This window comes from Mustela nivalis (genome assembly GCF_964662115.1).
Source record: "Mustela nivalis genome assembly, chromosome: 17".
Taxonomy (NCBI): domain Eukaryota; kingdom Metazoa; phylum Chordata; class Mammalia; order Carnivora; family Mustelidae; genus Mustela; species Mustela nivalis.
The window spans coordinates 49,495,687-49,518,361 of record NC_139036.1 but is presented as its reverse complement, the minus strand read 5'-3'; the positions used below and the strand labels follow the sequence as shown (position 1 = coordinate 49,518,361).

General features: G+C 52.9%; 1 protein-coding gene across 6 annotated transcripts in view; it reads left to right on the top strand.

The window, feature by feature from the left end:
- The window catches only part of CACNG5 (calcium voltage-gated channel auxiliary subunit gamma 5), a 40,328-nt gene extending 28,944 nt beyond the window's left edge, over window positions 1-11,384 (top strand). For 3 of the 6 annotated variants that reach the window (XM_082706731.1, XM_082706729.1, XM_082706730.1), the window contains 5 exons: window positions 1,760-1,999; window positions 3,487-3,573; window positions 4,581-4,721; window positions 8,184-8,329; window positions 8,642-11,384. In XM_082706731.1, coding sequence (XP_082562857.1) covers window positions 1,804-1,999; window positions 3,487-3,573; window positions 4,581-4,721; window positions 8,184-8,329; window positions 8,642-8,899 — 828 coding nt within the window. In that variant the 5' untranslated portion in view covers window positions 1,760-1,803 and the 3' untranslated portion in view covers window positions 8,900-11,384. Of the gene's footprint in view, window positions 1-1,300; window positions 1,345-1,687; window positions 2,000-3,486; window positions 3,574-4,580; window positions 4,722-8,183; window positions 8,330-8,641 lie in introns of those variants that run through there. The other 3 variants (XM_082706734.1, XM_082706732.1, XM_082706733.1) reach the window with 3 other exon arrangements.
- Window positions 11,385-22,675: the final 11,291 nt, after the last annotated feature.

The following is a 22,675-nucleotide window of genomic DNA, read 5'->3' as shown; positions in this document are numbered from 1 at the left end:
ATTCCCTTCCCTCTGGCGGATTGGGGTTTTTGTGAGCCTCAGAAGGGAGTGCAAGGACCACAAAGTGTATGTACTAAAGTCTCAGTTGTCATTGCCTTGTCACCACCCGTCCTGGCAGTCCTGCCAGCCCCTTCCCTGGGCTCCTCGTCAGGAGGCTGCTGTTTCCTCCTTTTCCAGCTCATAAACTCTGCAAGCCACAGCGCCTGCTTCCTCTGCCTTGTCCGCAGCACCGAGCACGGAAGCCCAGGGCCCCCCACATAGAGCAGGTGCTTTATTAGGCGCCTGTAACCCAGGAGGGAGCCAAGCCGTCCTGCTCCGTCTCCCACCCTACGGCGTGCGGACAACAACTTGGCTTGTTGGTGGGGCTGGCTGTTTGGGATTTTATTCTTCCCTCCTTTGTCAAAGCCGATTCAGGACGGACGACACTCTGCAGCCTCGGGGACAGGAGCCCTGCTCGCAGGCTCTCACCCCGGCCTCCAGGGAAGCGGTGCGGGGCTCATTCCGTAGCCCAGTCAGCTCTCCCACAGTCAGCTGCTAGGGCAGGGCCGGGGCTAAGGAGCTGGGATCAATTCATCCCCGCTTGGGGCGAAGAGCACCCATTCTCCCCCCTTCTCCCTTCGCCGCGCTCCCACAGCAGGCGCAGACTTCCCGGGACAAGTCAAGCCTCCTGACCTGAGCGCAGCTTCTGTCCCCTTTCAGCGGGCTCAGCCGGGGAGGTCCCTGCGTCTCAGCTGACTGGCCCTGCCCGCTGCCCTCCTTTCTAGAAATGGCTCTGCCTGCCCCCCTGCCGCCCCCTAGGTGACCCTCTCCGGGGCGCCCGTCACAGCCCAGCTTTCCCCTGTCATGACCTTTACTGCGCCGTAGCGTGCTGCTTCTTCGCTTGGCACAGAGCCTCGCAGACCTCCGCAGATCCGCAGCTCAACTGGATGTTGTTAAAAGGCAGGTTCTGGTTTAGAAAGGTGGGAGGTCCTGGATTCTGACTTTCTGAGAAGCTCTGGGGTGAGGCCGATGCCGCCGGTCCATGGGTCACACTCGGAGGAGCAAAGATCAGTCGTTCTCCACGTGGGCTGCACGATAGAGCGGCGGTGGACAGCACCCGCAGGCGACCCCTACCGCCCCCGCCGGAGGCCAGCTGCCCCAGAATCCCTCAGCCGAGCCCGCCAGGTCTGATGGTTCTAGAGGCCCCCTGGGCTTGGACTGTGGTGCGGCTTCTTGGCTGGGGCTGAGCCAGAACTGATTAGAGTCTGTGAGGAAGACACCTTGCCCAGGGGCCTTCGCTGCCCCTTTCTCTTCTCTTCAGGCTGCTGCTGCCTCCCCTTCTGGATCCTGATGCTCTCTGCCGAGGTGCGTTTGAACCTCAGAGTCCTTAACACAGAGAAGCCCGCCCCAGCAGAGGTCGTGCCTCCGTTTCTCCTCAGGCTCTCGGGGAGACCTCAAGCTGCATTTTTCAGTTGTGCTGGGGGTACCTTGTCCTTCTAATGGGAACCCTTCGAGGGCAGGGAGAGTGTTGCTTCTCTTGTCTTCCGTGTGGATAGAGTGGGTTGCTGCAGGAAAGGGAGACCCCTGAAGTAGCCTGTCCAGGAAGCTGTGAATTCCTGAGAGGGAGAGAGGAAGCACCCCCATAGCGGCCTATGGGTCTTTGTTCGTCCAGTTACCCAGACGGGGTTGACTTGAGTTTCCTCCCCAGGACCCCACATCTTGGCCTCCTCAGAGCTGTGGCTGCTACGGTCAGCTCCATCCCCCCCACTCCTGTTTCCAGAGCCTGCTTCCTTGGCCGCAGGCCGCCCGGCGACCTCTGGGAAGATGAGTGGCTGCGGGAGGAAGGCCCTGACCCTGCTGAGCAGCGTCTTTGCCGTTTGTGGCCTGGGGCTCCTGGGCATCGCCGTCAGCACCGACTACTGGCTCTACCTGGAGGAGGGCGTGGTCCTGCCCCAGAACCAGAGCGTGGAGATCAAGATGTCCCTGCACTCGGGCCTGTGGCGTGTCTGCTTCCTCGCAGGTAAGGGCACCGCGGGTTGGGACGGCCCTGCCCCAGAGAGAGGAGCAGCCCCTGCCCCTGCCCCAGGAAAACCAGCCCGAGAGCCTCCCCCCCCCCACTCCTCCCACCGCTGGGAAGAGATGCCCACTGGGAAGGAGAAGTTCCCTGGGGACGGACCTCGGGAATTCTGGGTGGGGCTCCCTGCAATGACCAGGGCCCACTCCAAACTCAAGCCCTGAGTCACAGTGTCCACTGGAGCAGGTCCTGTCATCCCCTGGGACCCGTGTCCCCAGCCCCCGGCCTGGGAGATGCATGTAGCACGTATTCCCCACCCTTCCCCACACTCTGCCTCCCAGGCTGAATGAACGGGGCTGGCCTCCCACAGGTCTGGCACTGCCCTTGCGTGCCTCAGCTCGTGGAATTATCAATCCCAGTGCTTCCCCAACTCCAACTCCAAGGCACAACTTATTTCCATGTCACAAATAAGCAAATGAAGATGCAGCAAGCCTCCCTGATGCGACGTCACAGGTCCACTGGTTTACAGAATGGGAAATACCGGACAGTTGCCCTGTTCCAAGTCCGTGAAATGAGGAGGAGAAAACCCGGATGCAGGTCCTTCCAAATCCGCCAGCTGGTTCGGGTTTTGCTCCCGCCTATCTGGGCCTCCCTCCAGCTCTCGAGGACTTCTCTAGAACCCTTGAGTTGCTATTCTAAACACTTTGTCTTTATCCCTTTATCATGGCCCAAAACCAGCCTGCACAAGACGGACATCTCCACGCCCTGCAGGACTGGTTACCAGCCTGAGCTGGCTGGAACCACCCCCCAGGGTGATTACTGAGCCTTCCTAGAAGGGCCCTGTCACCTTCCATGCACACAGGGCAGAGGGAACCTGTGATTTTCCCAGCTTTATAGTGGGGCTTTGGAGAATGACAGTGGTGGGTGGCGCCCAGCGGTATTCAGCAGGGAGCACACCTCAAGGCCTGGCCTCCTGGTGACTCATTGGTCTATGTGGGAAATGGCATCTGACATTGACCTCACTTCCCATGGCCCTAAACTATGTGGCACCAGTCTCCACTTAAGTCTGAAGGAGAGTTTGAAGTCACTAGGATCTGGCTTCCAAAATGATGGACAAGGCTTTGGGGGGGGGGTTCTGGTCCATCAAAGCCCGCCATGCACCGCCATCAGCTAAGTCTGCCCCAGAGCAGCAAGACAGCCGTCAGATGTGTCCCTGAACCTCAAGTGGTGGACTGCGTTTCGTACGACTCTTGGTGCTTGGGTCCACTTTTATGGGGGTGCTTCTCTAGGAAGGATGTGACGTCAGGAGGCGCCCCTACCCCTACTGCCGGTCACTCGCCAGGGATGGGGCCCCCTAGGTTTAGATCCAGCCCAGGTGCAAACCCAGTGGGGCAGAGACTCCCCGGAGCATTTGGGAATACCATTTGAACATATTAACTTCAAATCCACGTTCAAGAATCACGCGGAAATGGAAATGATTCTTGTCTTCCCAGGGGAAGAGCGGGGACGCTGCTTCACCATAGAATACGTGATGCCCATGAACTCCCAGCTGACGTCGGAGTCCACCGTCAATGTTCTAAGTAGGTGTCTCGGACTTTCTGACCTGGTTCCCTGGCTAGAACAGAGCAGAGCGGGGCAGAGGGAAGAAGCAAGGTTCCTGTGATCGCCCTCAGGTTCAAAACATGGCTAGAATAAGCCACAGAACTCTGGAAAATGCTATACTTCTCATCACAGTTTTACTAGCAAGAGCTTAGATAAAGAGGCACATAGGGCCAGATCTGGGAGGGCACTGAGGGTTGAGCCTGTCTTCTCCCCATGGAATCAGGACGGTCGCCATCCTGACACATGGATGTGTTCACTAACCAGGAACCCCAGCCAAGCTTTGCTGCCAAGTTTTTACCGGGCTTCATTATGGAGGTGTGATTGAGTGAGCCCATGACTGAACACAGTCTCCAGACCCCCGTCCTCTTCCCAGAGTCAGGCCTGGATCACGTGGCTCAAAACCCCACCTTCTAATCACATGGTTGGTCTTTCCAGCCCCTGTCCTGAGTCAGCTGATTGGAAAAATCTCAGGTGTAGTCGAGGGGCCCGCCATGAATATCAAAGACACTCTTCTCCCTTGGGAAACTCCAGGGAGGACAAAGATGAGATACAATTATGCAGACCGTTCCCCAAGAAATTATAAGTTGAAGACAACAGAGGCCAGGAACTGTCTCTTATGACCCTCAGAGAGAGATGCCTGTGTGCATGGTGAGGGTTCATGCCCCCAAGACAGGAAGTGAGATGCGTGACCAGCCCTTCCACAGCGGCCATATTGGATGCCAAGGAGGGAGCATTTTGCGCTGGAAGAGAAGACAGAGCATGTTGGCCCTTGAAGTCAGACCTCCCAGCCCTGCCTCAGGGACGCAAGCCCTGCCAGTGCTGGGAGATCCCTGGGCCACTCAAGAAGGGGAGGGAACCCAGAGAACTCATGCAGGCCAGGGGGTTTGGGGGACCAGCTGGCAGAGCCTGTCGGGAACACCTGGGTGGGGAGGTAAGTAGGTAAAACCATGGGAGGCCAACGGTGTCCTCTTGTCCTCTTAATCAGAAATGATTCGCTCGGCCACACCGTTCCCCCTGGTCAGCCTCTTCTTCATGTTCATTGGGTTTATCCTGAGCAACATCGGACACATCCGTCCCCACAGGACAATACTTGCCTTTGTCTCTGGCATCTTCTTCATCCTCTCAGGTAAGCTGTACAGTTTTCTTCCGTGCACTCACAACTCTCGACGTTTGACTCCTCCGTGGCTCTGCTCTAGGAAGTGTGATCACAGCTTTGGCTCTGCCCCGGCACCAGGGTGGCTGAGTCAGAGCCTCGCTCAGAACTGGAATCAGTGAGGAGGACCTCTGATGACCTTGAGCCCATCCATGACCCCTGGAGGAGGAGATACCTGCCAGGCTCACCTGGGGCAGAGCTGCGATTTCAACTTGGGGCTCTCTCCTCACTGCCCATTTGTCACCACCTCTGACTTCTTAGTTGCACCAATAATGAGCGTTCTTATTTTTGAAGGGGCTATTTCTTCCTGATTTTGCATGAAAGGTAAGTACAATATGCCTTTGGAATCATGGCCCCCTCACTCCCAGACCTCAGCTGTCATCAGGAGATTCGAACTGTCCCCTTTCACTTTCCAGTCAATGTCCATACCCAGGTCCCTTAAACACGGATCTCTCTTCCTGGAAAGACACCAGCTTGTCTGTCTTGTCTTGTCTTGTTTTTTCTTTTCTCTTTTCTTTTTTCTTTTCTTCTTTTTCTTTCTTTCTTTCTCCTCTTTCCTCTCTTTCTTCTTTCTTTCTTTCTCCCAGGCCTTCTTATTCTGAGTGCTGGCATCACTGCCCACAAAAAGGTCAGCGGAGTGAGAGATAGAAACAAGTAGACATAAATATGATCACAGCAGGACAAGCCAGGACTGCTATGGGGGCCAAGAGCAGTGACTGAAACTCAGACCAAGGGTTGTTCAGGGAAGACCACCAGAAGGGGAGCTGAAGGATGACGAAAAAATAGGTAAAGGAGTGAGGTTGCAGGTGGGTTTGGAAAGGGAGCCTGGAGGAAAGAGGGGCTGAGCACTGGAGAGTGCATTGCTCGTTATGGTGGGAATGGAAGGTGGAATGTAGCAGGAGGGAGCCGGAAAGATGTCTAATGATGCCTTGTGAATTTTGGACATTGCGAGAAACCTCAAAAGCATTTAGAGTTGAGGGATGACGATATGGTCATCTTTGGGGATTTTAGAATGACCACTCTGGGGAATGGAGGTAAGGATGGGAGCGAGACAGGGGCAGGGAGAGCAGGTGTGGGGCTATTTCAGTGCACAGGAGAGAGGGGATGGTGGCCGACTCTAAGGGGATGATAGGAGAGAGAAATGACAGGATTCAGGGTGACATTTGGGGATCAACTCAACGTGACAAGGACTAGGCTTTCAAGAAAAGAGTCAAGGATGGTGCCAAGTTCTTGCTTGGGCAGTGGGTGGATGGCATATCCATGCTTAATCTAGAGACCACAGAAGATGCAGCAAATTTGAGCCAAGTTCATGAGTTTAGTGTGGGAAATGCTGGGTTTGAGGTGTCCATATAACATCTAAGAGGAGGAATCCCAAAGGCTGACATCAGAGGCTGAACCTCTGACGTTCATGGAAGGGGCCTGAACCCAAAATAGAGATTAGGAGCTAACCACGTGGGGAGTAGGAGAGGGAACCATGGGTAGGGATGTGGTTACTCACGGGGAGGGCTCCGAGTGAGAAGGCAAGAGAATGTGGGAAAGAAAGATAGGTTCTTTCTCCCCTTTAAGGTGACCTGTACATTTTCACAAGGACCTTTTCTTTTGGAGATAGCACTTCAGACAAGGGAGGGCCTCAGGAGTAGATGGAAGATGGAAGATGGGTAGGTGGATGGCTTGAATAATGGATGGATGGTTGAATGGTTGGGTGGGTTGATGGATGGATGAATGGATGGATGGTGGATGGATGGTTGGGTGGGTGGATGGATGGTTGGGTAGACGGATGGATGGTGGGTGGATGGGTGGATGGATGGTTGGGTGGGTGGATGGATGGTTGGGTAGATGGATGGATGGTGGGTGGGTGGATGGATGGATGGTTGGGTAGACGGATGGATGGTGGGTGGGTGGATGGATGGATGGTTGGGTAGACGGATGGATGGTGGGTGGGTGGATGAATGGATGGTTGGGTAGACGGATGGATGGTGGGTGGGTGGATGGTGGATGGATGGTTGGGTGGGTGGATGGATGGATGGTGGGTAGGTGGATGGATAGAGGAAAGAAAGAAGAAAGGGAGGGAGGGAGGGAGAGAAGGGATTAAAAGAGCTCTTGTCACCAGGTTTTCTGATGGCCACCTGACTTCCAAGCCAGTTTAGGTTCCTTTTCTCAACATTTTCTTATCAGTGTAACCTCCTCCTTCCCTCCTTCCTTCCTCCTTTCCCCTCCCTTCTCGTCCCTTCCCTTTCCTTCCTCCTTTCTTCCCTTAACTCCTTTCTCCATCCTTTCTTCCCTTCATCCTGTCCATCCTGTCCATCTGTTTTTCAACCGACCCACCCCTCTTCCCCCCATTCTTCCATCTATTAATCCGCTCACCCCCCCCCTTTCTACCCATCAGTCCAACAAATATTTCTTGGGCACCTGCCGTGTCCTCAGCCTGTCTTCTGCATGGTGATATTTCCACCTAGTCCAAGAGGTACAGACTCAGGGGTTAAACTTTTCCTTTATCTTTCTATGAGCTTCAGAAGAGTCAAGGCCCTATAGTAGCTTTGAGGCCCTGAGATCTTTCCAGCAGGGGGCAACAGGAGCAGAAATCTCTGAATGAATGGGGCCACACGATGTTGTTTTAATAACAACAGAGAAGGTTCCCTTGGGCCAACAGTGATTCCAGCCTCTTTTCCTTTAATGTTCCTCCTTCAGGATGCCCTAGTTTAATCATGTGAGTGGAATTACGCCTGAGCAGCTCAAAACAGAGTAATTAATTATGTCCTGATTCGGTGACAGTAACTAACCAGGGTCCGGTGCCTGAGGCGGTCCCTTGCACAATGGAGCAGAAGTTTGGTCCCTACCGGCCTCTTGATTTATCGCTTGCCAAACCCTGGACAAACTCACTTTATCCCTCCTGCCTCAGGATCTCATTGTGTCACTGACGTCGTTGGCGGGCTGTGAAGATCATGGGCCACTGAGTCTCTGCAAGGATGTTAGGGAGTTAGGGATCGGAGGCCCTGGCTGCCTCGGTCAGGGGAGCCTGTCTTATTCCTCAGTTTAGCAAAAGCCACTTGCTGGCTCAGTGTATGCACCCTTAGTTCCCCTTAGCGTCAGCCGGGAGCTTTGAGGATGGCAGTGTCAGGGCCCCCGCCCAGGACAAGTGACCCAGAAGGTCTGGCACGGGGCTCAGGCAGGTATATCAGACAGGTGATTCCCATGGGCAGGTGAGGTGACAGCCGTGGACTTCTGTGTCTCAGAAGGTGGCTGGACAGGGGGCTTTTTCACCGCAGCTCTCTGCTTTCAGGGGGTAATGGTCCAAACGAGGTCTTTAGGAGGACAGTACCTGCTCTCCTTCAAGCCCCAAACGAGAGCATTATTGCCTGAACCCCAAGGGGAGGTGGGTGCCCCATCCGCAAACCCCAGGGGCCTGCTCACCAAGCACCCCTTGCCTTGCCACAGGCCTCTCTCTGGTGGTGGGCCTGGTGCTCTACATCTCCAGCATCAACGATGAGATGCTTAACAGGACCAAGGACGCAGAGACCTACTTCAACTACAAGTACGGCTGGTCGTTTGCCTTCGCGGCCATCTCTTTCCTTCTGACTGAGGTAAACCTCCTCACGGTGGGGTGGGGGCGGGGCACTGCCCCGGGGGAGCAGGGTCTGGACAAGCACCCCGGCCCCGCCCACTCTGCTGCCCTTTTTCCTCCCCACAAGGTGTCCCTCTCCCACCTTCTGGGGGTTGGGGTGGGGGCTCCGCCCCGGCACCCCTGCTCTGCCCCCCCACCCCTGTCCACGTTTCCTCCCGGCTCTAGTGGCCGCCACCCCCCACCCCCACCCCCCGCCACACAGACCCCACCTCCAGCCGGAGAGCAAGGCCAGGCCCCCGGCAGTGAGCGCTCTGCCCCCTCCTCCCGGCAGAGCGCCGGAGTGATGTCCGTGTACCTGTTCATGAAGCGCTACACCGCCGAGGACATGTACCGGCCGCACCCCGGCTTCTACCGGCCTCGTTTGAGCAACTGCTCCGATTACTCAGGCCAGTTCCTACACCCGGACGCCTGGGTCCGGGGCCGCAGCCCCTCCGACATCTCCAGCGACGCCTCCCTGCAGATGAACAGCAACTACCCAGCCCTGCTCAAGTGCCCCGACTACGACCAGATGTCCTCGTCCCCCTGCTGAGCCTCGCTGCCTCCCTCCCTGGACGGTGGACAGCCAGAGAGCCCTTCCCGTGCTCCCCCGATGGTCTGGCAGCCCCAGGCCCTTGGTTGACAGGCCCAGGTTGCCCCCACGCTTTGCTGTTGTCACTCGACCCATGTTGTCTCCACATCTTCCCTCGCAGAGTAGCTCCAACTGCCCCAGGCTGGGTGTAGCGAGTCCCGGGCAAGCGGGCAAGCTGATTGGCCGAGAGCGTGAGCGTAGCCCCGCCTCCTGAGTGCCAATCACTCCTAGGGCTCTCCCCTTTCCCGGGAGAGGCGGCCTTTCCAGCTGTGTAATTGTCCCTAAGCGCCCAACCTCATGGCCGCAGGCCAAGTTTCCTACACACACCCAGTGGGACCTGTGTGCCTACCAACTAGCCTGGCCTTCCTGTTCATTATCTGGGCCATCAGGCCAAAAAGGGGACTCTCCTGTGGAGGTCCAGCTGGTTCAGAATTGCCAAGCAGCGTTCCTTGTGAAATCCTTTATCTTTTTTGGTTACCCACCCCCGTCCGCCCAGCACACCTTTCTGTGCTCTCCATCTCCCCCTCCGGCCGACAGGCTCTGAATCTTCCCTCCTTTCTTTCTACCAGGACTAAGTTGCCTGGGGTCTTGGTCCCTAAGGGCGTAAGAGTGGGTCTGAGGCCACTCTGATGAAGTCACAAAGAGGTGTTAATGGCTGATGATGTCTTAATATGTCTGGCCCCCTATAACATACTTAACAGGGGTCCTTAATGCCTTAACCCAAGAAGTGACTCTGACGAGAAGAACGTCAGACTTTGGCAGGTCCCCATTAGTATTATCAGGCACTGTTCGTTTTATGAGGCCCTGGGGATACTGTCCCTGCTCACATGGGCAGTATTTCTGGTCCAAGGCCCTAAACTCTGACCATGTAGATACACATCTGTACCACGTAAGTAGAAGGCAGCTTTTAAAGAGAGGCTGCCTGGGATTTGGAGCTAGATTTGGCGACACTTAGTGCATTTTGAGTCAAAAGCCAACCTTGGAAAGGTCCAGTTGCTCTCCTATGGGTGCCTGTGAATATATGGGGGTTGTCATTTAATCCTAACACAGGGCGCTATCTGCTTCCTGGACTGGGGATGTATGGAGGCAGCCACATCCTTCCAGAAGGTGAGGCGGGGTGATGCCCATTTTCCTAGTAGCATATTTGAGCTGGGAGGTACCAAGCACCTTGCATGAAGTCCACAGGGGCCAGGGGCAGAGGGATCAGTGGAAGGCCCAGGGCAGGACGTGACCACGCCCGAGGTCTCCAGGCTCCCTCTCAGTGTGTACATTTTCAGTTCTGAGGTTGTGAGTAGCAAAATAAGACCGGGCTTTCACATGCTGGAGACCAGAAGTCCGAAATCAGGATAGCAGCAGATCGGCTGTCTTCTGAGACCTCTCCTTGGCTTGCAGATGGTGGCTGTCTTCTCAACATGTTTTCCCACGGTCTTTTCCTTGCTTGTGCGCCCACCCCTGGTGTCCACATTCCCTCTCAGCAGGACACCAGCCAGATCGAATTAGAGCCCGTCCTCAGAGCCTGATTTGAACTTCATCCCCTGTTTAAAGGCCCTGTCTCATTCTCAGGTTCTGGGTCACATTCCCAGGTTCTGGAGGTGAGGGGGCTCAACATAGAACTTAGGGGTGTGGGGACAGGCATGCAACCAGCAGGTACAGGCAGGTCACTTTGTGGCTGGGCTGTTCCACTTGCTCACAGCACAGTAGGGGGAAAGAAGACAGTTGTGGTCCCTGTTCAGCCACCATCTGAACATGGATCCTTGGTCAACCCCATCTGCTCTGAGGGGCTTGGTCCAAATGATCCCCAAACCACCCTCTTCCACACACCCGCCCCCAACTCTAGTGATTCAGCCTTGCACAGAAAGCTCCAGATTGCCATCCAATGTGACTTTTCAAGCCTTGCCTTGAAACTGATAGCGACCGTAAACCCAGACAGAAACCACGCTCTCCTCTGCAGGAAAAGAATCAGGTAGTGTACGTGCAGACCAGTGGGCAGCATTTTCAAACTGGACGGTTGTTTAGATGTGCCCTTCTCCTGTTTTGGTCAATGTTACTACCCTCCTAAAATGTACTTTTCTGTCCCTTAAGCTCCCTTTCTCTGTCACTGTGCCAGGCTTGTGTGTGAACATGGAAAAAAATAGAACCCACTCCCCAACACAAGCTGATTGTTGACTGTGACATCATTAGGATGAGCCTTGATTGGCCTGGAGCCTGGGCTGCTAAGTCAAGCACCTCGTGTCTTGCGAAGGTGTAGTTGATGCTTATCTTAGGTCAGGTTCTGGGTCATTGTCCTCCCTCACGAGGGACGGGGCATAGATCAATCATAGCACAATGATTACAGCTTCCTTTCCATCTCTTTGTTGGTTTCGGAACTGGGGGGCCTATTTGCAGCGTCTCTTCACAATCAAAGGCTTTAGTCAAATATTAAAGTGTATAAACTCAGAAATTATAATTAGGGTCCTTTCCCAATGCACTTGCTGATTTCCTCAAGCACTTGAAGAAAACACACTGAGATTTTTTTTCTCACCTTCAAAAACTTGGAGAGGGAGGGTAATACACTGAAGTCTGATGATATATTCTGGAATAAAAGCGCTCAGCCAGTGGTCACACAGGAACAATTCCGAAACTGCCAGTTCCCTCCCCTGTGGAACTCCCCAGCCTCCTCCTTGCCCCGGGGGTGAGTCAGGGACACCATCTGCCCCACCAGATGACCGTCAGAGGAATGGTCTGATACCAGGGCTGTGGACGGAGTTGATGGGAAGGCACTAGGGACAAATCCATAAATATCATGGGCTTCTCAGTGATGGGGCAGGGGAGCCCCCTCCTTCATGTTTGGCCCCTCTCCTTTCCTGAACAAAAGCCATATATTAGGGTTCTCCAGAGAAATGGAACCAATGGGGGTACACATGGGGAGGTTTATTTTAAAGAATTGGTGTCCATGGTGGTGGAGGCTGAGCAAATGCAAAGTCAGATGGAGGAGACCAGCAGCCCACAGACTCAGGGGAGAGTTGCAGTGTGAGTCTGAAGGTGGTCTGCTGGTGTGTTTCCTTCTTGCTCGGGATGGGTCCATCTTTTTTCTATTTCGGACTTCAGCCAATTGGACAAAGCCCAGCACGTTCTAAAGAATGATCTGCTTTACTCAGAGTCCACTGATTCAAATGCCAATCTCATCCAAAGCCCACCTTCACAGAACCTGCCAGAATAATATCTGGGCCCCATGGCCCAGCCGAGCTGACAAGCGAATTCACCACCACAAGTGGATAAAGGACAGAGGAGAGCAGGAGAAATGGCATTCCATCTTAAGAACTGTAGGACAGGTGGGGGGAGTGTGGGGGTGGAGGGAGTCAGCCCAGCCAGGCCCTGGGCTCTTTTCCTTGGCAGGCGGCCCCTCCAGCTGAGCCCATCTTCCTGACGAGGGCACGGAGCTGGCTGGCAGTCCCTCCAGTCTTGACCGGTATCCCACACTCCGTGAATACGTGCCTGCATGCGAATACAGCCCAGGAGAGGTTGATTAGCCTCTGGAACACAAATGCTCCAGCTTCGGAGTGGGTGCAGCTAAAAGGATTCCACCAAATGTGCCACACATGCCAGGACCCAGCGGGCACCACAGGTGTGAGCTCGGCTGTGATGGCAAGGTTCGGTGGCTGCTGTGGGCAGACTTGACACTTCCCACAGTTGGGGGAGGGTGGTGAGCCATAGCTCGGCCATAGCCCCTCAGGACCTAGGACAGGCACAGAACTCTAGTCTCTGGATTCCCATCTACAACAGCGCTGGGATCCTAGACCTCTGTCCTAGGACCTTGGACAGCTCTCACCCTCGAAGGACCTGCCTCGACTTTCTCGTGTGTACTCGTTTAATCTTGCTGTCCACTTCTGAGTGAAAGTTTTCTGCCGAGAAAGCGCGTCCTTGGGTATCTGCACACACCGAACCCTCTGCTCTGCGGGTTCCAGGGAGGCAGTGGGACTGAGTCCCCTGCCGGGCACTGCTCCACCTTCTGTGCATGGTCAGCAGCATAGGAACCTGTGTTTTTCATTCATATAATTGGGGGGGGGGCGGTGTGTAAAATCATTTCAGGCTCTGTCTGCAGGCTCTGTCTCCAGCTCAAAAGGCTGTAAGATTTTTTTTTTAATTTTTTAAAATTTTATTTATTTGACAGAGAGAGAGAGAGGCAGGGAGAGAAGGAACACAAGCAAGGGGAGTGGGAGAGGGAGAAGTAGACTCCCACTGAGCAGGGAGCCAGAGGTGGAGCTTGATCCCAGGACCCTGGGATTATGATCTGAGTTGAAGGCAGACGCTTAATGACTGAGTCGCCCAGGTGCTCCAAAAGACTGTAACTTTTATAGGCAAAACCCAACCGAGCTCAAATGATGGACACTCCCACCCCCGCCTCTGCCTTCTGCTAGGGACACCTAGATGACACCCCAAAGAATGCAGAATTTGGGGGACCCCAAAAGAACAAGATTGAGTGTCATGGAGTACACCTTGCAGGACCCATAGTAGCAGGAGTAGGGGACGGAGCTTTCGAAGACAGTAGTTGGCTGCTCCCTTCCTTCCTCTTCACCGTAGGGTACAAGAGGCAGGAGACCTTTTCAATCCAATGTCTGCTCCCCGTGGACAGCACTATGGGAGGTGAGGCCCTATTGAGCCAACTCCAGGGGTTCAAGAGCAGGTTCAAGGTCAAGGGGCACCACTTTCATGCAAAAGAAAAAGCAAAAAAGACCCTTCCCAGCTGAAAGAGATCCAAAATGTAATTGTGTCTATTAAGAGATGAAAGTTTCCAGGTGGGAGTTGGGTGAGAGGAGGGAACTGACAGTTCCCTGGAAAATATCATCCAAGAAATGGTGCCAGAAGTTCAGCTGTGGCCTTGATTAGCAGACGAGGTGACGGCTGGTTACCCCAGTGGGCTGAGGGATCAGGGATAGGGCATGTAGCTTCTTTTGTTGAGTCCCAAGCCATTCTTCCAAAGGCCAGAAGAAGGATCTCGAAGCTGAACTTTGAGCCTCCAGCTACCTGCTTTGGGCAAGCCAGTGGCACATTTTGGGCCTCAGTTTCTCCACCCACTAGGTTGGCAGCCCTCTCAGTCTCTCTTCTCTGGGAAGGAGTGAGCCTGAGTGAGAACTTAGATGGGAATCCTGGTGGTGCCCAGCAGAGCAGATGTGCTGATTCGGGGCTGAGCCCTGGTTCAGAGTCAACATCTCTATGGCCCCAAGCTGAGCTAATTTTCATGTCACCCCAGCCCTGCTCCCCTCCAGTTCTTCACCGTGCACTTAGCCTAGGGCTAGGGCTTTCTTCCCACTTCTCTTGCTCTCTCCTCACCAGCAAGAAGCAGTTTGGGGAAGCATATCTGAAAACCCACCTTGCTCACTGAGTTTGGCCTTGAGAGTCTTCCTTTTCAAAGCTGGTGGAGATTGGATTCTGGCTTATGCAGTGCAACAAACAAGACGTTTCAACAACAAGTAACAATCGGATTCAAACTTCTTTAAACAATGGAAGTATTTCTTATCTTCACATCAGGGAAGGACTGGAGTGGGTGCGGGTTCAAGGACTGGCTAATTCAGGGTTCAATGATGCCATCAAGAACACAGGTTCTTTCCATCTCTTGGTTTTGCTGTCCTCAGGGTTGACTTTATCCTCAGGTCGGTATCAAAATGGCGGCAGCTATCCCAAGGGTCATATCAACATGCAACAATATCAGAAGGAAGGGAAGGACTATCTCTTCTTCCGTGGCTTTCTTAGGAAAAAAGACCCCTAAGAACCTACCTCTGGGATCACATGCCCATTCCTGAACCACCACCTGGCAAGGGGAAGGGGTGACCACATGCTCCAGTCATCTGTTGATACATCACAGATTAGCCCCAACCTCAATATCTTAGTTAAAATCACATCGTTATTACATCTGATAATTTGGGGGTTTGAGAGGGCTCAATGAGATGGTCCTCACTCAGAATCTCCCAGGGGTTGGAGTCTGTGTCTATCACCTCCAAGGCTTCTTTGCTTACTTGTCTGGCAATCATACTCACTTGGGACCTCAGCCAAGCCATCAGCTAAACACCTACATACAGTTTCTCCACAACACCATGTCTTCCTTGGAGCAGGAGAGATGGATGCTAAGATTGAGCATCCCAAGACACAGGCAGTCTTGCCTTTTTTGAAGTAGCCTCAGCTGTCACCTTGTGTCACTTCCATCATAATCACCAGACCATGTAAGGGCAAAGAACATAGATCCTACCAGTCTGAGATGGGAGGAGTGTCAAAGACACATTGTGAAGACAGGGTCATGAGCAAGAGATCTGTTGGGGCAGCCAACTTTGGAAAACACAATCTGTGACACCACGACTGTCTCTGACTGTCGTTCTCCCAGTACAGAGATCCTGATTTTGTTCTGAGCTGGGCACTGAGATTCTGTTTCTCTGACAGTTTCCAGGTGATGTCAAGACTGTGCCATGCTTTGGGCTCTCAGGACTGACTTCCAGGCACATGAACTTATTAAAACTCCCCAGGTAGTTCTAGAGTGAAAGCAGGGTTGATAACCACCGGTTGGATCTACCAGGATTTGCCTTTCAAACTGAGGATAAAGCCCTTCTCTTGAGTCTGGTCGGGGAGTACTGCTTCCCAAACAAAATACAGGAAAAGAAGAGGAGATGGTCCTGGGTGGGCAACCAAGCAGGGCCCAGGCATCATCCTTGCTCCCTCCCAAACTAGGAGGCCCTGTCTCTTTAAATAAGGCTATACCGTGGGCAAGATGTCAAGTCCACGGGCTCATGCCCAGCCTCTCTGCTCCTGGGCCCTTTCTCCGTTGAGCTGGTATTCATTGGGATACAGGAAGGGCCTGCCCTTGAGAAAAAGAACAACAGCACTCAGCATTCTGGAGGCAGTGTGCTCTCTGCCCCACTCTCAGGGCCAAGGGATGGACTTCTGGCCCTGAGTATGCCTGATAGATGCTCAGAAATGACCTTACAGTCTCAGGGCTCCAATGTAGAGTTTAAACCAATATTCATCACTGGCTTTTGAATAATTCATTTTACACTGAGCAATCATAAAAAGAACAAGGTCTGAGGGTTTTGGAGGTTTCTGATCAGGCAATGAAGAGACCATGTATCACAGTCTCCTCAGCAGAGTGGACTTAGGTCAATTGTTATATTAAACCCGCCCACACCCACACATCCACCTCCTCCTCCACTGATACCAGATACAATGGAATCTGTGGGAAAATACCACAGAGTCTGTTTTTAAAAAGACAACAACTATGTACTTAAAATGTAAAGTCCTCCTCAGATGATTTTTCTTAACAACATGACAAAGAGACTAAGTGAAAGGAAGCCCACAAGAAGCTCCAGGTGAGTACCCCATATTAAATACAAAGCTGGTCTCGGTGCCCTAGATGATCAAGGCTGGATGGGGTCCTACAAGGTCTATCACAGGTTTGGGGAAAGTGGATTCACCATCTTGAATTACAACACAGTGTGTTTCTTGTGAATAGCAGTCCAAGACACTATGACTTCCGCTGAGGGTCATCACCAGACATCACCATCAACAGTGAAGCATCTAGAGTGCCCAGCACGTCCTAGGGGGTTTTGAGAACACTATTTCACTTAGCCCTCTTGATCTTGTACGTGGAAGAACACTGGGCCTTATAGAGGGTCAGGGGCTGGCTCACAACCACAAGATCATAATAAGGGCCATGCTCTGCAAGTGATGTTTCAAACGGTTGGTATCTACAGTTTTAATGCCCGGCATGGCCGCAGCACCCACCTCCTTAATCAGAGAAAAGTCTAGTGTCCCATTCAAAGATGGATGAGAAGATAGAGTCTCAGTAAGTGGGAAAGAATGGTGAGATGTCATTCTCCTGAAAGCTCTCTGTTTGCCAGTCCCATCTCTACACATGATACTCACCCATGCAGGAAAACTGCTTCTTCCTCCACCCTCACACCACTGACGACACCAGATGTGTGTGGTTTCCCCACACCAGGCAATTCTTCCTCACACCATGCTGGGTGTCCTAGAGTTCAACTCTGAAACTCACCAGAGTTACAGCAGCCCCACAGGTTAAAGGCTTAATCCCATGAGACCGCCCCCCATTTCTGGTGCCAACCACAGGAAGAAGGTCTCTGGGGGACTTGCAGCATCTGTCCAACTCGGCTCAAATTAAGTTTCTTATGACTTCCCTCCTTGGGTCCAATCACTTGCTAGGGCAACTCACAGAGCTCAGGGAAACACACTTACCAGTTTATTATACAGTGAAGGTTATGATAAGGATGCAGATGAGCTGGATGAAGAGGTACATGGGGCGAGGTCTGCAAGTGTCCTGAAGGCAGGAGCTCCTCTATTCCCGTGGAACAGGAGTATGACCCCCCTCTGGGCACATGCATGTGTTCACCAACACGGATGCTCTCCAGATCTCTTACTTCGGGATTTTTATGGCATCTTCATCATGTAGGCGTGATCAATCCTTAGCCCAGATAGGGCTGAGAGTTCCAGACTTCGAATCATACCTCGGTCTTTCTGGTGACCAGCCCACCACTTGAAGCTATCCAGGAGCCCAACCTCAGGGTTGCCTCCTGAGAACAAAAGACTCTTCCATCACCACTGAAATTCCAAAGGATTTAGGAGCTCTGTGCTGGGAACCAGAGCAGGGGCCAACATGTGGATTTTTCTATTATTTCACACGACCCATGTTGGAAATGGTTGCACAACTCCAGGTTCTCCTGCATCCTAACTCCTCACTGCACTCTCCCTGCTTGCCAGCTCCTGGAGGAGGGCTCACGGCGCATGCTTGGTCTGACTCTTGAGAGTATGACCAGGGTCATCTGGCACATCCAACAACCAGATCCACGAAGGGCTGGGGAGTCAGGCTCAGATCCTGGACCTGAGTTTTGGGTGGGCTCCAGCCTCCAGGTCCCCTTTTCCAGGCTGAATCCCAGGACACTATGAAACATAGAGCCCATGTAAGTGCATGGGAAGGGAGACCTTGACAGTCTAAAGTCCACCAGCTGGAGAGGAGGAGGGAATATTTCCGTTTGCTCAACGAAATGTTTCCTGAAACACCATATGTGGGTGCTCCCGTGCTGCTGGCTACGTGAGGTGCAAAGAAAAAAGTGTAGCACAAATGAATTTTACTTCAACACGCTTAAATGTGACAAAGATCCCCTGGCTTTTCTCAATCACATGAAGTGTGACTTTGAGCCCCCATTCAACTGGATGGTGGGAAAGTCCATGTCTCCCAGGATTTCCCAGGAATCCAAGGGGAAGGGCATGATGGAGGCTATTGGATAGTTGGACATCCACACCTGGTGTCCAGTGTCCTCAGAAACAGCACTCCACCACCCATCTTGGGCCCTCTGAGGGTCTCTGGTCCCAATCACTCTAGGACCCCACCTATTACACTTCCTGGCTCATTTCCTTCCCAGGACGGGGACTGTCCCCAGGGTTGGCGTTCTCCCCGACCATCTTCCGAGGACTTCCTTCCAACCTATCCCCTTGAAAAGATTCTCTATTCTCCCTCGGTGGGTCCTTAGAAACAGTGGTGGATTCTCTTATCAGGATTGGGGGAGGAAAAAAAGAGATGAGGAGATGATCAAAGCATTCTTAATAATTTACCCTGTTAGCCTATTAATAATTAAATTAGTACTAATATGTTATTTTGGCTATTGTTACCATTTATTTAGTAACTACTCTATGCCAGCTTCTATCCTAGGCATGTCTGTCCTACATGATTTCATTTTTTTGTATTTATTCCAAACCCTAGATCAGAGTTGAGTCAAATACACTTTCCGGTTCATGGTGTACGGCCGTCACTGGCCCACAAAGGCTTGGCTCTTGGTTTTCCACTCATGCATGCATTTTTTCCCTTTCTTCTCTCATCCCAGGAGCAACCACTCAAATGTGCTTCATATCTTTTTGTTTCTATGTGCTCCTTTGATGTGTATTGTTGATTTTTGCATGTTAACTTGAACTTGAATAAATTGTTCTGCATTACATATGTTGTTCTCTTTCTCGCTTTTCCATGAACACTACTTTTATGACGCTTCTGGTTTTCTCCATGAACATGCACTCCCTTGCTGCTCATCCTTGCCTTTTGCCTAGCTCTCATCCCAGTGACAGACACTGGGAAAATGAGATTAAAAAGGGGTGGGCTCCTAGAGTGCTGGAGAGCTTGTCACCCAGATCTGACCCCAATTCCTCCAGTCTTCGTTTGGGTCACGTTGCCTCCAACTTCCCACCCCTCAAACAGCAGTGCTAAAATATGGCCACCGTCTCTCCTTACAGACCGCTGTGACCATTTTCTTGGAATACCGAGGAGCGGCATGTATGCATCCCAGGACATGCGGGCACTTAATTTGACCAAATCCTCCCTTCTTGCTTTTCAGAATGGAAGCCCCACTTTATAGTCCCACGGCAAACACGAATGCCCCAAATCCCCATCCCCACCGAAACAGCCCAGCATTCTTCAACCTCAACATCATTGACAATTTGGCCTGGGCAATATTTGTTGTGTGCATTGTAGGAAACTTACTACCCTACATTCCTAGTCCCTACCCACCAGGCACCAGGGGCTCAATCCCAGGATCCTGGGATCATGACCTAAGCAGAAGGCAGACACCTAACCATCTGAGCCACCCAGGCATCCAATTTTTTAAAAAGCTTAAGGAGTCTGACCTGATTAGATGGCTCAAGAGTGACCACTTCCGTGTCAGCTTTCAGAGAGACCCAGGGCAAGGCTGCAAGGCCATTTCCAGGGAGGGGGGGGTGGTTTCTCTGTCACAGGATGACCCTGCCAGGAGCTCCTGCCCCCACGTGGAGAAGGGACTTTCCTGGAGGCCCCTCCCATTATGAGTCATCAGCTCCCAAGCCCCAAAAACCCAACCGGAAAAATGCTAATGGTTCTGGAGAACAGGGAGCTAAAGCCACTTCTGTGTGGGAGAGGGTGCTATAATATCAGACTGTCGCCAAATTAACGTTATTAAACCAATGCACAGAAATAGCAGCCATAATTATCCCCATACAGTAGCTCGATTTGGAGCTTTCGGTGCGTTTCTGGGCTCCCCTAAACACAGGGCTGTCGCTACTCCTGCTCCTCTGGCTCTTCCTCCTTCCCCTTCTCCAAGACAGTGCAGAGGAAAGAGGCCCTGCCCCCACAAGCTTCCAGAGCCTCTTTGTTCCCTTGGGAAAGAAGAGAGGGGTGGGAAGAGGATTTCCTCAGCACCTGCTCTGTGCCCTTTACATGTGGAAAACCACTTAATCCTCAGAACAGTCTAACGAAGGGATTCCCATCAGACAGACTTGCAAACTGAGTCCGAGAGAGGTCATGTCACTTACCTAATGGCCACTGGCTTGTAGATATGAGAGCCCAGGATTGACCAACCCCGGAACCTTCGCCCTTGCCCTTGCTGCTCCGCCGTTGCTCTGACCCATCTCTCCCCAACCTCCTACGAATGCCTCCCATCAGAGCACCTGCCCGCAGCACCATGGCTTTCAAGTTGGCTCTGTTCCAAGGGAGCTGCGGGTGGCCCTGCTCATGGCCCATCCATTGCATCGGGTCAGCCCCGGGACAAGGCTTGAGCCAGGGTCCCTTGCAGGGGAGCAGAGGGGGACCGCTGGAACCCAGGCAGAGGCTGCCTTCCTGGCAAGTTGATGTGGGGACACCAGGTCGTGGCGGGGACGCCAGAGGCTCAGAGTGGGGACCCAAGCCCAGCACTGGTCTTCAAGGCAACTTGTCCAGGGAAAGTGGCTTCAGCGAGGGAGGGAGCAGGTGCACGGCAGCCCTCAGGGCTGGTCCTCACAGTGGCAGCCTGGTCCTCGGTCAGACAGAAGGCTTTACCTCTCAGAAACTTCACTGAAAGCACTGACACCTGCTTCTACGGTCCAGGTTATAAACATCACATGTGATACAACGGCTATATAGAGAAGGTGAGCCCATGGCCACGGAGTGCCTTCCCAAGAGCCACGCTCTGCATTAGACCTGGGGATGAAGACAGCGGGGTCAAAGGGACCTTGTCCCTTTGTTCTCCAGGAGCTCACAGGTGAGCAGATGCTGTTGCTGCTGCTGATGACAAGGACAGCTATTGGGCTCAGATCCGCCTTGGGGAAGGACTTGTCATCCCTGCAACCAGCAGGACTGTGGGCAGACCCTCAGCTCGAGGCCTCGGCTGTTGACCTCCAACGGCCGCTCCATTTGGGACTGGCTCCCCCCGGGGCCGACTCAGCTGGTCTGCCTCCAGCACTTCCTGGGGGCGAGGCCGCATGGCAGCTGGGCTGCTCCTCTGCCCGGTCCCACGCCAGATGGAGGACAACCGCCACCTCGCCAGCTCTTTCTCGTGGTCTGCTTCCCGAGGCACCTGCAACGGGACATCGCTGATTATGTAATGGCTGATAAAATCTCCCAGGGCTGCTCCAGGTAAGGCTAGCTGACAGGATTCACAGACAGCTGCAAGAACTCATCGTGGAGGGCATCTCATGCCTTCCTCTGCTCAAGGGACCCACTCCCCTTTTGGCCAAAGAGTGGGCAAGGGACTTAGCTGGGCCAATCCGCACCTTCATGCTGGAAGAGCTACGGTGGGGAGCACCCGTGCTCACCCCCTTTCAGTGAAGGCAGCTCACTTCTGCACCCATTTCACAACCCGGGCAGATGCCACACTCCCTGCTCCGTGCAGTCACCTCAGGTGATGCCCCCAGCATCATGTTGACTCTCCCCCGCAGAGCTGGCTCCAGGGCTGGCCAACCCCAACAGTGATGCTCTTTCCCGCACAGCGAATCTCTGCCACCAGCCCCTTGAACCTTCTGGCTGTGCTCTGCCCGCAGGAACCACAGCAAAGAAACCATGCTTTGCAGTTTCACAGCTGAGAGCAGTTCTAAGTCCCCACTGATTGGTCACCTTTTCTGCCGGTGAACTACGTCCCAATCTGGAAGAGCTGGGATCCTGGGACATTCTGTCTCGCTGGGCACTGCCCTCTGTAGACCCTCTAGATGGTAGTGGCTCTTTTAAATGTGATTTCCCAAATGGATTCAAAGCTCCAACACCAAATGCTGGACACCACCACTTTCCTCAACGTCGGCATTGCGCATCTGTCTGTTTGCGCGTTGAGAAAATGCCGTAGATCTATAACCTCAGGTGCTTTTCCGAGCCAGCAGTCCTTAAGCCGGTCTTTACCAGCCTGCACCCAGGAAATCGGTTTTTGGAGTCCAAAGTCAGTATCTTACATGTACTTCCTCCCTTTACCAAATTATGCGCTTAGCTGTTCAACAGAGAATTTGCACACGTAAAGAAGTGTGGGTTTTTTTTCCCAAATTTTGAATGTTTCTGCAGCTTTGTAAGGGGAAAGGGGAAAAAAAAAAAAAAAAAAAAAAAAAAAAGCTAACAACGCTGCCCTCTTCTGGCCAATTTATTATTTTCCTCTTTAATGGATGTCCTTGGTATAGAATGGAACAAGCTGAGTCCCTTCATGGTTTTGACGTTGCCTCACATGCATTTTCTTCGGAATCACGCACACCTACCTGCAGGAATGCAGAAGAGCCTGTCACCATGTGGCTGGTGACCGCGGTTTCTGAGGCTCGTCAACCCCCATGTGCCGCTCTCCTGGTTTTCGGCAGCTTTCTGCAAAGCCTGACGGTGTGTGGCTGCCTTGGGAGGCAGGAGAGACTTCTGTCCACAAAGAGCCTCCACCAAGACCTCAGTGCTTCACATTTTATTTTGAAACAATCTGAAACTTGTAAATCCGGAACAACAACAACAACAACAACAACAAC